We start from the raw sequence: 16,403 nt of genomic DNA on the forward strand, positions 1-16,403 counted from the left end.
CGAAGGCATTCCTGATGATTTTTTGAATGTAGTCTTATTCAAAATAGAACCAATCCATGGTACGGACTGGTACAACTATATGATACAATTTTTTATGGATGCTATGTTTTTGAAGGAGATGCCTTTGGATCAAAGAAAATGGCATTGAAGAGCATTGAAGAACAAAGCATTTTTAATAATTACAGGGATGTTGTATCGATGAGATCTTGATCAGGTCATTGCATAAATATATATTGGATCATTAGCAAAATGATGCCTACAGTATGTTTGGCACGATCAACTGATGGTGGCCCATGTGTTTGACTTGGGTTAACCACTTGAGCACTCATGTCCATTTTTCCATCTCGGGCTTTGTTATTTCAGAGAAGTGAATGCGGCCCTTGCTCTTCTTGTTGTCATAATTGCAGATCTTGCCAAGGGCCTTGTGTATAGCAGGGGGTGCTATATTGTGTTTGAGGATAGTCATAATTTATGCTATAACTACTGGGTGCTTTGCATGGGAAATAAATAAGTAGTTGAGCCGTTCTTCAGGTGGCAGTTCAAAAAAACCCTGAACTTGAATCCATCATCACAGCCTTCATCAACGTAGCTAGGATGTTGTGATTAACAACATGAGAGTCGCAGAAAATGTTCAAGTAACAGCACCATGCTCAAGTCCGAGGAATCACCCGAGCCACACATGATTTCTTTTGATCTCCTTGCCACGACCAAGTTGACATGCGACTTGGTAGATTGACTTTTCTTGGATGCGGCTTACATTGTGCTTGCTGCCTTATTTGCCCAAATTTGGTCCTTGTATTTGCATGAAGTTCTCCCTTTGCCTTTCGTAGTCTTGAATAAACCTTATTATTTCTTTTGTAGGGTCTTGCTCCTGTGTTTTCTCTTTGCCCCGGTCTTCCCTTCTTATACATGGGACTATGCGTTTAGATTGTTTTTTGTGGTCTCTAGAAGGCATGGATGGGGAGTATGTGTTTCACAACTTAGCTGCACTTCCTGCGGAATTTATTTACCATTGCTTGTTGTATCTCATAGCTTGAACCATTGTCTTAAAAGGCTCGTGTCTTTGAAGCAAATAAATGGATGGTGGTAATCGTCAAAAGCCAAGATGGCACATGAACGGGCTCAAGAAAATTTCGAAGCGACTGCTAACAAAGGTTGGTTTTGTTCTACTTAGCTATTAGGATTTTTATTACTTAGATTTGTGATTTTTCTATCACACACATGCTTGCTACTCTTGTAGGAGCAAGCCAAGGTTGTCAATGGCTACATTCGTATTTGCGTAAGAGGAGACGATCCTTGACACCACCAGGCAAGCTGGTGGGAGGTAAGGAAGGACGGGTGTATCAATCCATTAGCAGTTGGTGAATACATGGGTTGCTTCAAGAGATTAGGCATGAGCAAAACAAGAACATCGACATCCACTTGCTCCTCATTTAGCAAGAGGACAAGCACATGTAATTCGCAGGCCCTGGTCAGTGAATGACTCAGTTCCTTTTCTAGAATTTTTCTTTTATTATTTTTAAAAAATATTTGTGGAATGTTTTTGTTATAGTTTGCTTTTGTGTATCCCATTTGCTTTGGGGTATCCCTGTAAGGGTTTGCTCAAATGGCACATGGGATTCGTAAAAAGCTAGTCAATGAATGTGCCCATGATCTTTCATTAATATTCTGTTATAGAGAGTGTTTTGGTACCATCTTCTTCAAGATATTTTCGAAAGGGTTTCCTTAGATAACGCATAGGATTTAGCTGTCACTATATATGTATGAGTAAGTGCACTTTTGAATACTCCTAAGTGATGATGATTTTGAATATACTGGTTTCCTATGTATTAATAAAACAGATCCTGAAGACGAGTGTGCCTTGCAGAATTCAGAAGCTAAGGGCGAGTATGCTATTGAAGCTATTGCCTAGAAAAAAAAAAAAAACAATCCAAACAGCCGTTTACCAGAAAAACCGATTCGCGTGAAAAAAAAACGGTTTGCCAGAAAAGTTAGTTCACCTGAAAACCAATGTTTGCCTATTGAAAGGGCTTTATGCCTGCCAAACGGGCTTTATGCCTACCAAACGGGCTTTATGCCTGCCTAACGGCTTTATGCTTGCCGGTGAAAAGATTATTGCTTAATAAGACTATAAAAGGAAAAAAAAGTCAAATAAAGTTTAAAAAAAGAAAACACTTTGCATAAAAGTATTGGTCCAGGAGATATCATTTATAAAACCTTCATTGTTTTAGTTATTTTCTATTCTCTTTACTAAGCTATGCATGGCTTCTAGAAGCACATCAAAGTGATTCATTTAAGTAGCTCTGTTGATATATTTTCTCTTTTAAGATAAAAAAGAAGAGCCTAGCGTTCAAAACAACAACAATGGACCCAAACAAATCAATTGATAACATCTTGTACAAACAAAACTTAAGCCATATCATGCATTATGGTTACACACCAAGCAATTATTTATTTGATGCAATTGCGTACCCATTGAAAAATGGGATGACCTTTAAACAACTACGGACTATAACAATCCAACGTTTTGTTTCAAATTTGCACAACAATGACCAACACTCAATAAATTGTTTCAACACATATTTGGATTTGAGCTTCATACATGAACAATATGGAGTTAAATGCACAATGAATATCTTACACGAATGAGTGTTACGATATCACACGGTGGTCTTTGGGGAGATATATTTGCCATTGCATGGCTTTTAAAGTTCCTTCAAAGATCAATTCAAGTGTGGTCATTTGCAACCGAAAAAATATGTATACAGTGTGGAAATAAAGACGTATCGACCCCATTATGGATCTTGTATGATGATAGTTCTATACACCCTTACCGCTTTGAGCCAATTGTTGAAATGAAAACTCAATCTGATGATGAAGTTCTACTTCTTGCAGTATATATAGACCGAAATCTCACATCTAGTGTTGAAAACCAACCCTGGGGCACCAACTCAATAAGTAATATGTTACTACCCTCATTCGTGGGGCACCAACTCAATAAGTAATATGTTACTACCCTCATTCGAAATCCAGGGTATGGGGGGACAAGGTCCATATATAATGTGCATGGATTTCCTTTAAAATTTTCAAATATGCAAGAGAAAAATATGAAAATTTCATGTCCCCCCTCCCATAAAATATAGGATATAATCCTTGAAAATATGCAAGATTTTAAGATTTGTACATATTTTCCATAATATGTGAGGCCCAATGGGGGGTCTTTTGGATGGGTGGGGTAAAACAAAAAATACACTAAAATATGAAAACCCATCTCCTTTCAAATTAATGTAACTTTTTCATGTGTTACCCAAATTTCAAGTTGTAAAGACATATTTGAAGCACTCAATCGACATTGTCTTGCATTATCAACACAACATCGGTGATTGCTTATTCGATACAATCAAGTACTTTGTCAATACTATTGGACTCTAATATTATTGATGTTGCAAATAAGTTTCAGAATCAACAATAAAGATGCCACATGGGATGCAAGATAGAAGGATGATATTTCATATGGTTGTAGCCCATGACACGATATTATTTGGGTTGCAACCAAGGATGAGTTATGAGCTCTTGTGAGCATAGTCATATTCATGTATTCGTTGGGCTTCAATTCCCAAAAGGCGTAAATCTTTACATGTCACCAAGGCAATAGTAAAATACTACCCTTGACATTTGCAGGGAGGATGGGGTCTTGATGGACCCTGTGTCGTGACTCATGTTTATATATATTTTTTGTTCTTTTTTTTTCTCTTTATGATATTTTCATTAAATGGTAGGATTCAAGTTTTAGTTTAAGATTGTAGTTATGTGCTTCATGACAAAAAAAACTACTTTGATATAGAGAGCTATTAGTGACAATAGACAGGTCTCTCAAGGTAAGTAGAGACTATCCACTTTTTGAAGTAGCCTTGCATTTTTTCTACTACATGGATGCAGAATTTGTCCTTAAATTTCTTTTTGATAGAGCCTTAATTGACAGAGTCTCATGAGCCGAAGCCAATGCTTTTGTGCATACATTCAATTTTGTTTTTTGTTTTTTTGTTTTTAAGCTTGCCATCTTGAATGCATTTCCTATGCTACTCCCACCATGTGGAATAGGTTTTGAGAAGTATAATACATATTATTATATATTGTGTGCTCACGTTGAATTATGAGTCTAGAGCTTAAATCATCAAAGCATATAGGTAGGATCACTACAAATAGAAGCAACAAGTAGTGTACTTCTAGTAGTGGTAACGATATCATCATTACTGATCATTAGTGCCAGCGAGACATTCTTGCATTTAATTTTCAGATATCTAAGTTAGAGCTACGATCTTCATTGTAACTCTTCTAGCGTATGGATTTTTCTTAGAAATTCTATCTTCCTATTGAGATACATATCACTAAAATCTCACAACAATTGACCAATGAGTTCTGATTTAATTAAAATCTAACATCCACTGTGGCCAAGGGGCCCAAAACCAAGTGGTTTAGACAGACCTTCATCCTGCATATCCCGTTCATCTCAGATTCGCAGTCTGCTGTAATAAGTCACTGTTTGCGAACCTAACGTGAGCACGACAAGCATCGATTTCGATATTATTCGATCGGAGCTACAACCACCTTGCCGACCGCTCTGCCGGTCTCCAAATATTTGAACGCCTCCTTGACCTCGGAGAATTTGAAAGGAGCCTTGGGGTCAATGATAGGTTTCAACGTTCCAGCCTCAAGAAACGGAGCCAGCCTCGCAAGATTAGACCCATTGGACGTGACAAGAAATACAATCACTCCGGGCTGGTGGGAAAAATCTGCTATGGTGAGCGCTACCCCTCCCTTCTTGACGACTTTTGCAGCATTTTCAGCGTCTCCTGCAGACCCCATGTACAGCTAAAGTCAGTTGAAGATTCCTCAATTCAACCATCCGAGTGCATTTGCTATATGCTCCGAGTTACTGATCACAACCTGGAATGATGTTAGCACGTCATTTTAAAATGCACTGTTTTGCATTTCCCAGACAACCATCATTTCCTCTCAATTCTCACAAATCGTTGATTTGTGCTTACTGACTTATGAATTTGGTAAGGATTTAGGGAAATTCATCTCACGATGACCAACCTGGAACTCAGAAACGAATAGATTGCCAACTATATTGTCAAACACCATGTGTACTCCAAGACTTGAATTTAAAAAGTTGTTTAATGACGAACAGGAAATAGGTCAGAAGAAGTCGATTACCAACTGTGTCAAACACAAAGTCGTATTTCTCCGGCAGCTCGAAATAGTTGGATTTTTTGTAGTCGATGACAACATCGGCTCCCAGGCTTTTCACGAATTGAATCTTCGCTGTGCTAGCTGTTGTGGCCACCAGCGAAGCACCGTATACCACCTTGGCCAACTGGGTAAACACAAGAGAACAACAATTTCGACAAAACTTCTAAGTTACTCCATGGCTAAAGAAGCATCGATATCAGAAAAATCTCCACAATGGCAATATCTGTCAGCCTTATTTGCATGGAGTACAAGATTGAAAGCGCAAAAGCCGGACGTGAGCGGATAACAGGGACTACGCACCTGGATGGCCAAGCTGCCTACGCCCCCTGGGCCTCCTATTACCAACACCGTTTGCCCCGGCTGAAACTTAGCCTTGTCGAAGGCTTCTTGTGCCGTCTCAACTACCAGGGGCAGGCTCGCTGCCTCAGCAAACGTCAGGCTTTTGGGTTTCGAAGCGAGCAACTTCTCTTCCACAGCCGTGAATTGAGCTAGAGTTCCAACTCGTTTGGGATGATTGACAGCATACTCAGACACATCCCCATATACTTCATCGCCTTCCTTGAGCTGTGTGACCTGGCTTCCGACCTTGACAACGACGCCAGCAACGTCGTAACCAGGCACATGCTGACGACCGACATAAGAAAATTCTCACAGAATGTCAAAAGCCCAAATCGCTCATATGCAGGAGAAAGGCAAATGTCTAGTAGAATTTGAATTATACGTCAAATGCAAGCAGAGCTCGTACCGGGAGCTCGGAATCCGAGTCTTTGAAGAAGCCTTGTCTGCGCTTCCAATCGACTGGATTAAGAGCGGCAGCCAGGACCTTGACGAGCACCTGATCAGGAGCAATCTCGGGTATGGGGAAGTCCCCGAACTCGAGGTGATCTACAGGTCCATATTTTTTATAGAACCAAGCTTTTTGCGTCCCAGACATAGCAGTCCTCGCTAGAATTTGCCTTCGCCTAAGGCCTTCTTCAATGCGAAAGGATTAAGCAAGGCTGCCTAATAATTTGAGTGTCTCGACGTCTCCTTTGGATATATTTATAGTCCAGCATCAAAATGCTTGACGATATCTTCTTATCATCAACTGCGTCATCACGCTCTTATGAACTGCCAGCGCGTCAACCATCCTGGATAGACGTGTGCTCTTTTGCAGGTGCATGAACCTCAATGCGCCTTCCCTTTCAACTGCTCTTTTGCCGGTGCATGAACCTCAATGCATTGGATGAGCCTTCCCTTTCAACTGCTCTTTTGCAGGTGCATGAACCTCAATGCATTGGAAGAGGCTTCCCTTTCGACAATGAGGTGGACGGTTTTCGAGCTGTGCACACTGCGAGGTCGCGTCCCTTTTGACAATGGGGTGCAACGAAGGCATGACTCATAGGCTTATGTCATGAGCAGGTGGACGGTTTCCGAGCTGTGCACACTGCGAGGTCGCGTTTACTCTTGTTGATCTGCCTTGCTAGGTTTATGGAAAAGTTGGGAAATTTTGGGTATGTTTATTTGGTCAACATGACTTTTTGAAATTGAAGTTAATAGGCATTAAAGATTCCCTTTCTTTGGTACACCAAATTAGATTTATTTCCATCGTGGAGCAAGTAACTACTAACTCGAAATTGAAGCTGAATGCTACTATTTTATCAACTGTTTAAGGAAAAAAGAGAATGAGTAAAATAGTGGACATGAGACCCGACACAAGGACCCGACCCGATCCTCCCTGCAAATGTCAGGGGTGGTGACTTATTATTAATTTTGTGAAGTCCATATTTTAGAAGCTGAAGTCCAACAGATACATGAATAAAGCGATACAATAACTGATTCTCATTGCAACTTTTACAATATTGTCACATGGACTACAACCATATGAATAAAGGAGTAGTCACCTTCAATGTTGCATCCATCTTCGATTTCCTTGCTCCCTCGTATCATGATAACATGCATTCAACGAGAGGAATGTTATAAGAATTCAGATTGAAAACAAGAAATTTTGAATGGATCACTAATTGAAAATATTTATATTATAATATATAATATATAATTATTATAACCACACATAGTGTATGCGGGGAGGCAGCGCACTTCCTTCCCCAAAAAGTTATAATCTGAGGAAATGGGCCCTTCCCTGGGTGCCGAGATAACACCAAGAATATAAACGTCGAGAATATTAGCGCCGAGGATAAGTCTCGAAAATGGATAAGAAACTGACATATTACCTAAATGTCCATAGTCGTAATCATAGTCGAACGTTGATAGACAATATCAGGAAAAGTTACCAATGTGACCCTAAGAGGATCTCTGTGTATCCTTGAGCTAAATGATCCCAACTTAGCCAACGTTACATGCCTCTCCAACCTCAGGAAAAAGGGAGTTTGATCACTGTAGTAAGTCGAGCTTTTAGGCTTGTAAGAGTAGAGCATAAGGTCATCATGAGGCTCTCCAAAGCTTCACATGCCAATAAGCCCAAACTTGCAAATCAATTACATCATCTCTTCAAATCAAATAGGTTTAAAACATTTATATAGTCTTTTTTTTGTGAAAAGCACCTATATGCTTTTAGTGCTTTAGTCAAAAGCTTAGCTTTTACATCAAATGAAAGCAAGGGCATAAGATGAAGGGCTTAGATGTGGCTAAAGTGGGTGTGAGAAAACCTAAACATCACCCTAGGCTGCCTGCCATAAAAAGAAGCAAGACAGTAATAAGACTGTAAGAGGGCTTGCTTTGGAGTTGTTCTCAAATAAATGCGAGAGGCTATGTTATAAATGGATTGCTAGGTCTCATTCCACACAATCTTGGGCAATCATCACATGGCATCGGATAGAATAACAAGAAGTATGAGGTTTCTTCTATAGGAGTGTCAAATGGCAAGAGGATTTATTATCCCAAATTCCCTATCAAAATTGGGCATTCTAAGCTACTCTCCAAGCTAATTGAGCTATGGAGAAAGAGACCCCATGGGTGCACTTGGGCTGACTCCAAATGGCTCGATGGAGATGGTTCTCTTGGCCACAACATATGAATTAATCAGTCGTCCTTTATCATTAACATTGCACCAATTCACTTGACCCCTCGTATTGCAAAGCACCTTCATGAGATAGAGGCCTATGCACATGGGCATCTTTATGGGGCCAGGTGTGCCTCACTCAAAGCAGAGTACCAACTTTCAGCGAGGGAGAAACAAAATTTAACTGCCACTAATGGAGTTCATGTACCCGAGGTGTATCTCAGCAACTGGTATTCTTCACTGGGCATGGACCTTTCTGAACTTACTATGAAACATCTTTAGCCCAACTGATGTTCCCCACATGGCTTAGATGGCTTACAAGAAAAGGGCTCTTTATGATCCTTATTTCATATGGGAGATGTGTAGTCACAAAATTTGGAATGTGACTTCATTTAATAGAATTAGTTTCTTTCTATGACCAGGAAAAGCTTGTAGAGATTCAACAATCTCTGGCGACACACACTTTCCACTTTAAGGAGTGCATAAGGGAATTCCTTCTACTCAAAGAATAGCTTGTGACCAATTTATAATCTTGGAGCAATGGTCAAGTACCAATGAAGCCATTCCTCAACAAGGAATAGGGCACCTTATACATGAAAAATCTTAAGGGTGCATATACATCGATTTACCATAAGGAGAAGTCTAATGAGTTGCACTCCCACGAGGTTACAATCTCAAAAGCTTGGACTCCAATTGCTAGTATAGACCAATGAGGCAATGGATGACACAATAAATGAAGTCCCACTATAGTGCACGACCGCGCCTTACCAAGAACTTGTGGCCACTCTAAAAGCAAAAGATCGAGATAAGATCATCAAAGGATGTGCACTAATTTCATGGAAGCAGCTCCAACTCAAGATCCTATGTACTCATCCAAACATAACACGAGAATGTCCCTTAGGGGCAAAAGCTTTGCACAAAATTTGTCAAGACTTGCTAGAAGATGAAAATATATATCTTTTGCCTTTCCATCAAGGTTTACTACACTCAAGACAAATGCTTTCATTACTATGTAATTACTATGTATGCCTCATGGGGTAGTCCTCCCTTCAAGGTTATCAATGGTCTATCGCCGCTTGTACAAAAGCCCTCAATCTTATTTACAAGAGTGAATAACATGTCCACCATCCCACCCTTGCATCTCTATGCCAATGTGACTCCCCCTTGCTGCTATGAACCCTTTTTCTCGATTTGATGTCAATTGCCATTGAAGAGTGATAGGATTATCCGAGTGGTGTCTTTGGAATGTTTTTACCAATAGCCATGAGCTGGAATATAGGAACTCTTTGGTCCTTGTTCTGGCCTGTGCCAGCACACAACACCAAAGATGCTTTCAAGAGCCCCTTTTTTCGAGTGCATCTTAACGCAAAAAGGAAACCATGTGTAAAACAATGTGGCAAAAACACTGCGGCCCTACTTTAATGAAGGGGAGAGAGAGAGAGAGAGAGAGAGAGTGACAGAGCGACAGAGAGAGAGAGAGAGAGAGAGAGAAGAGTTTTTAAAACAAAAAGGAAACCATGTGTAACAAGGTGGCAAAAACACTATGGGCCTGCTTTAATGAAAGGAATAACTTAGTTGTGGTAGTACTAAAGAAACTCAACCTTTAATGCCCATCAATTGCTTTCTAAAATGGTCCTACTCCAAGAAAGGAAGATTAGTTGAGGTGTTACTAAAGAAAGGAAAACTTTTTTTTATTTGTGCAAAAAGAAAGATTGTATTAAAATAAAAGAAATACAAGAAAATGAAAAAATAGCTAATTCAGCTAGTACAACCTCCAATGTTTGGAAGGCAATTATCTAAAGCTCCAAAAACTTCTAGCCAAATAATGATGGAAAACTACATCATTTCTTAATGGAGATTGAGGTTGTATCTAGACCAAAATGGCATAGAAGCATGGACAAAAGAATAGAGGTAGATTGGCTCTAGTACTATGCCTTTGAGAACACATGCAAAAGATGGCCGCCGTTATCTCTTTAGAAGGTTATAGATGCACTATGAGAGCTTCCCATGGAAACATGTCTAAGTGAGGATGGCTTGTCTCCTCTTTTCTTCAAGACCTTGTGGGATATCATCTGACCACAACTTCTAAAAGCTTCCTCAGAGGCCCTTCAGCTTAGATCTTTAGGGTAAGCCCATGTGTGCTCATCTTATTAATTTCATCCCAAAAGGCGGAGACAAGATAGTTCTTAGAAACTAGAGACCCATTACATTTCTTGACATCGTCTAAGCCACTCAAATAGGATTTAGGATTGTTGCATCTTGGCCAATATATTCTCTTTTTGGGAGGTCATGTACTAGGTGTAGTGAGTGAGTAGGATATTACTATATTATGATGGAGTTTCCTAGGCCCCTTCTTCTTCACATCTATGATAGGATTTGTTTACGATCATTGCATCTTGGACAATGTGTTCTCTTTTGGGAGGCGGTGCACTACGTGTAGGGGAGTCAAGAGGATACTACTATCCTATATCTTGATTTTGAGAAGGCTGATGATAGAGTGCCTAGAGTTTCCTAGAGGGCACCATGAGAAAACCCTTAAGGTCAAGCATCAAATAATAATCTTGACTAGGAGTGTCCTACTCTAAAGCTCTGGATCAAGAATCCCCATTCCACCCAATGATGAAGGAAGAGAGAAGATCCTACTGCTTTAGTGTCTTATTCTATCTGTATGAAAACACCAACAAGAAGTCACATAGCACATGGTAGCTAGAAGTACTTAGTTGAGCCTAGTGCTCTACTAGAGGTGCTTCAGTATTCTAGCTTCTTTTGTATACTCTCCAAACAATTGCAAAATACTAAGCTGGAGACACATTGACCCCAACTTGAAAGCCAAAATATATAGTGAAAGTGCCTCTAAAAACCCAAGCAAAACACTTGTCAATGCTCAAATCCATATTATTCTACATAGCACCTATCCAAATATCTTTTGAATTCCAATTAACAAGTCCACTTAAGAATAGGTAGAACTTGCATATGGGTGTGGAAATGGGAGCCAAATGCTACTGAGCTACCCTAATTGTGACTAATGTGTCAAATCCAAGCTCAAAGTCTAATAGCTCTTATTCCTACCTAATTGGAAGAGATAATGTCCCTTGATTGGTAGCCTAAAATAAGTAGCCCATAGCCTTGGCTACAAAAATGGAATGATATGAGCAAGGGGACATCCCTATCTAATTGATCTTGATTATTGGAATGTAGGGCCGGACCCTCCATATAATACCATCCTAGGACCATCCTATTGGTGGACTGTGAGTATAAGCAAAATACCCATGAAATCCATCTCACCAGGACCAACCATGAAGCAATTCTTACTTCATGGTATTCTTCAATCCACACCACAAGTAGCTGGAATAGAGATTTTGTTGTGTGAGGTGGATTTTCTTAGTGGACTACCATTGTCAACCTACTTCTCTGATGATGAGGAGACTTGTCCAAATTTGGGATTATTTCAATCTAGCTCTCATACAAGTAGTTGCATCCACTAGGGGGGAGTTATCTAGACAACCAATTTTTTATTACTTCTCATGCAATATCAGGGTGTCACTCTTGGTAGTGATAAGAGATCCAGTTGTGCATGATCGCACTCTTAGGGTTGTCTAATATTGGTGACTAGTTTAGTAGTGAGGGCAAGAGATCATGAAGGAGATAGCCACTCATAGGTATGGACCACTTTGTGAGGTTGTTGGTACTAGAATTCAAATCATAAGCCATTTTTAAGGCTTAGAGAGAGACTGTTATTGATCCTCACTACCCTCAAACTGAGTTTAGATGGTCTAGTTGTTTCATCAAGTAGGGCACATGCTTAGGAGTGAGAGGAGGACCAAGACCTTTCTCATAATTTACCTCAAACACCTCTCATAAACTCAGCCATTGGATAAGGAGGCTGAACATTGATAGAGGATGAAAGTTATAGGTTGCTTGCAGAGTGTTTCATTTTTAGATCTGTCCCATATGTAGCTAAGTCTACGTGGAGATTTTGGTTTTTAGGGGAGACCTATTGATGAGTTGCAAGAGAGTGGCCTTGGCCAACTTCCATTACTCCAAGTTCTCTTAAACCATTCTTTTACTATACAAGGATGTGCAATTGATTGTGTTCGATGAAATATCATTAGTCGACCAAAACACTTTCAATGCTGCAGGCTTGCACATGTGCGAGATCAGCACAATCATGCCGAGCCTTTTGGCGGTGTTGACGTGCTGTTTTGTGGAGACCTTTGCCAGGCAAGCCCGACGAAGGACATCTGGAAATTCTCATGCAAGCCCTCATCTCTAGCTCTCTCGCCCACCATCTAGAGAGACAATCTACGAGCTCACTATGCCTAACCCAACCAGCTCGCTCGCATCACTAGTTATGCTCATGCAAAAACACAACATGACACAGCTTATTGGCCAACCCACAACATCACACGAATCCACTTTGGATCACATTTGGATTAGCGATGACACCGTGCAGCAGACAATGATCGGGACCAACTACATTTACAGGTCCTGGTTTGGACACCAAAAATTTGAGACCTCTAGAAGACAGTGTACCTTTGCCTATGGATAGAAAAACTTACAAATGAGTTATGACATTCTTGAAAGAAGAATGCGAAGGATTGCTTTCCTTCAGTGATTTGTTGGATCGTTTGTCGCTCACTGTCACCGACAATGTAGGCGTTGGGTTGTTGTCCTTGTAGCAAAGCGTGCTCGACAATTTATATGTCCTTTAGGTGTCATTGCAAGAAGAGTGTCGGTTGCACAATGCTAGAATGCAAGGCTGCAATGTATTGTTCAAGAAGAGCTAATGTGGTTGCTCTTGGAGATTTGTAGATGTTTGCGACTGTGATTGATTGGTTTTGCGAGGTGAAGAAGGATGTTATCAAGCACTCAACTCCATCATTGTAGATGAATTCACTAGTAGCTAGTTGCAAGTTTGATTTGTAGTATGTTGCTACGCCAAGCCCTCTGGTGCCACGGAGATGCGAGAATGATGGGATGGAAGCTAGGATTGGGTCTTATGTGCTGGAAAAGATCTTATGTTTAGTGATAATAGTGATGCATTTTTTTTGTCTACACTGAGGTCGAGTTGCTTTGCCTTCCAAGGTCTTGTTGCTCAGAGTCTGTTGAGCTCTTCAATGATTGTGTGATCAGTTTTTATGTGCATGTGCTAGAGAGGCTTCAGTATGTACAGTTTTACTGGATCGTGGACACGAGATAGCGCTGTGTACACAAGCTCATGTTGTTTTATGCTAGAAGGGTCAAATGCGAGGGTTTCCATTGTGAGACCCTATGCTCGATGAATTGTTCTTGCAGCAGCTAGCTGTATTGGAAATTGGTATCTGCACACATTGTTGAGGTGGTTTTTACCCACCTAAAAGTCACGTGCTATCTACAGAATTGGTGTCCATGTGCTGGGTATTTGTTTGCCATAAAGATGTGAACGAGCGATTCGTGCTTGCTTCCCTACGTTTGTGTTTGTGAACTCCACCCACAGGATGGGAATTGTTATGTCCAAAATGGCGCCCTTGAAGATGGTGTCTGCACCATTCACCAAACCATTGAAAATATCGAGATTACCCACCCAAATGTCAACAATCATCCCAGGTTTCAGATGCAATTATTCATGGAGACCACTTGCGGACTTGGCATCAGTGGAAATTCTTATGGTCCTGCTGCATGTTTTGTGTCGTACATCTTTTGCTTTTATATGATATGGTGTTGTTGTTAACTTTGTGAAGACACCGTGGTTATGTGCATCTTTTGTTGCATTTGTGTCGAATAGATGTGTCTGTTTCGATTGGGTTTTGTGGCTGGCGACAGTAAGAGCTGTTCATGGCTTCTATGTCTTCAGAGGTGTGCATGGCAGTCCGTATTCGATTCAATTAATCAAGAAAAACATGGTCGTTTTGATGCATAGGCATAGTGAGCTCGTAGAAAAGAAATTGTCTCTCCAGATGGTGGGCGAGAGCTAGAGATGAGGGCTTGCATGAGAATTTCCAGCTGTCCTTCGTCGAGCATGTTTGGCAAAGGTCTCCACAAAACAACACGTCAATGCTGCCAAAAGGATGGGCATGATTGTGCTGATCTCGCGCATGTGCAAGCCTGCAGCATTGAAAATGTTTTGGCCGACTAATGATATTTCATCGAACACAATCAATTGCACATCCTTGTAGTCTTGGGAGAGTTGTTGTAGTTTTTCAGTTTTGCGAGACTCCTATATGTTGTCACTAGCAAAGGTAAATGCAACGCAGAGTGGATTGTGAGACCACCTATGTTGTAAGCAGCTTTTCCAGTGTATGCTAGCAGCAAAACTTTAGGCAGCTCAGCGGATGTTGTATTTTTGTGGGAGTAGCAATGCAATAAATCGTGGACTATTAATAGAAGCATGAATGTCTTCCCTATCCTAGCATCGTCGGTCAAAAAAAGGAAAAAATGACTCTCTGGATCCAAACGCTTCTTTAGTAGGATGTCCTCGAGCAGAAGTCATTGCACAGCATTGAGCTTGCGGAGCTATTGGTGATACATCGAGTTAGGCATAGACGTGAAAGCAATGTTTGTTGTTTTGCTGCTCTGGTTTGATTTGCGCAAGCTTTGCATCTCGAATCCAACATCAAACTCTGCTTGTTGCATGCTATGTGTTGGCTGCCGAGGACATCAGTGGGCTGATGTTGGGCTGATGTAGAGAAATTCCATTCCTGGTGAACTTGTTTTTATTGGCATCAATTGTTTGTTGCTCTTGGTAATACATGTCGTGCCATGTTTTCAATGTGTCGTTTGTTGCATGCTCGTTATCAGCGAATGGCAAGTACAAAAGGCATAGTTCCCTGTAGTGGTTCTCAGGGTTGCTCATTTTGTTGTAGTTGTTGAAGCAGATAACCTTTGGTCATTTCCTTTTCTTTGTGACGTGGGCAGTTGCAGTGTAGATGCTGGCATACTCCGCTAGGCATAGACTATGTAGTGTCGCTGGCCTGGTCTTATACTTCGCGATTCTATCGGGAAAGAAAATCTGTGCTCTCAAGATCCATCTGTTGGAGCTGTGAGCGTCGGCGGAGTAACAGAGTTCATTCTTTCGGAGGGCTCGTGTTAATGTAGCAGAATTCTCTCGATGAACTCGTAAGCGGTAGGGATAGTGTAAGATATGCAGCTTGCTGCAAGCTAATGTGTTGCGTGTTCAAGATTTCATTGCCAATGTTGCGAACGCGTTCATTTGGTGGAGCTTCTGAATGGAAAGACTGTTCCAATGCATGCTTGATAGTGCTCGCTATTGCATGATCAACCTTTGTCATGTATGATGTGCAGTATGATGCCGCATTGTGCGGATTCATGATGTACTACATGTCTATGTTGGCATCCCACAGTCTAGAAATGATGGCATTGAAGTTGTTAGTGTATATGTCCTTTGGGTGTCATTGCAAGAAGAGTGTCGGTTGCACAATGCTAGAAGGCAAGGCTACAATGTATTGTTCTTCAATGAGCGACAAACGATCCAACAAATCGCTGAAGGAAAGCAATCCTTCGCTTTCTTCTTTCAAGAATGTCATAACTCATTTGTATGTTTTTCTATCCATAGGCAAAGGTACACTGCCTTCTAGAGGTCTCAAATTTTTGGTGTCCAAACCAAGACCTATAAATGTAGTTGGTCTCGATCATTGTCTGCTGCACGGTGTCACCGCTAATCCAAATGTGATCCAAAGTGGATTTGTGTGATGTTGTGGGTTGGCCAATAAGCTATGTCATGTTGTGTTTTTGCATGAGCGTAACTAGTGATGCGAGTGAGCTGTAACTAGTGATGCGAGCGAGCTGGTTGGGTTGTTGGTGCAAATGTTGAGGTCACCGACAATGTAGGCATTATTGTGTTGTTGGCCTTGTCGCAAAGCGTGCTCAACAATTGCAAGAAGAGCTAATGTGGTTGCTCTTGGAGATTTGTATATGTTTGCGATTGTGATTGATTGGTTTTGTGAGGTGAAGAAGGATGTTATCAAGCACTCAACTCCATCGTTGTAGATGAATTCACTAGTAGCTAGTTGCAAGTTTGATTTGTAGTATGTTGCTACGCCAAGCCCTCTGGTGCCAAGGAGATACAAGAATGATGGGATGGAAGCTAGGATTGGGTCGTGTGTGTGTGTTTCTTGCAAACATAGAATGGTTGATGCTAAGATACTGG

General features: G+C 40.9%; 1 protein-coding gene across 1 annotated transcript; it reads right to left on the reverse strand.

Annotated features, from left to right (window-relative positions):
* Positions 1-4,118: 4,118 nt before the first annotated feature.
* Positions 4,119-6,286, reverse strand: LOC147895447 (2-methylene-furan-3-one reductase-like). The gene is made up of 4 exons (XM_087384045.1): positions 6,002-6,286; positions 5,557-5,880; positions 5,221-5,380; positions 4,119-4,853 (listed from the first exon to the last, which is right to left on the reverse strand). Exons 1-4 carry the CDS (start codon positions 6,188-6,190, stop codon positions 4,585-4,587), a joined length of 942 nt encoding a protein of 313 aa, XP_087240171.1. The 5' UTR covers positions 6,191-6,286; the 3' UTR covers positions 4,119-4,584.
* Positions 6,287-16,403: the final 10,117 nt, after the last annotated feature.

This window comes from Dipteris shenzhenensis, chromosome 13, assembly GCF_047967505.1.
Source record: "Dipteris shenzhenensis isolate YYH24624 ecotype China chromosome 13, Dip_SZ_1.0, whole genome shotgun sequence".
Lineage (NCBI taxonomy): Eukaryota > Viridiplantae > Streptophyta > Polypodiopsida > Gleicheniales > Dipteridaceae > Dipteris > Dipteris shenzhenensis.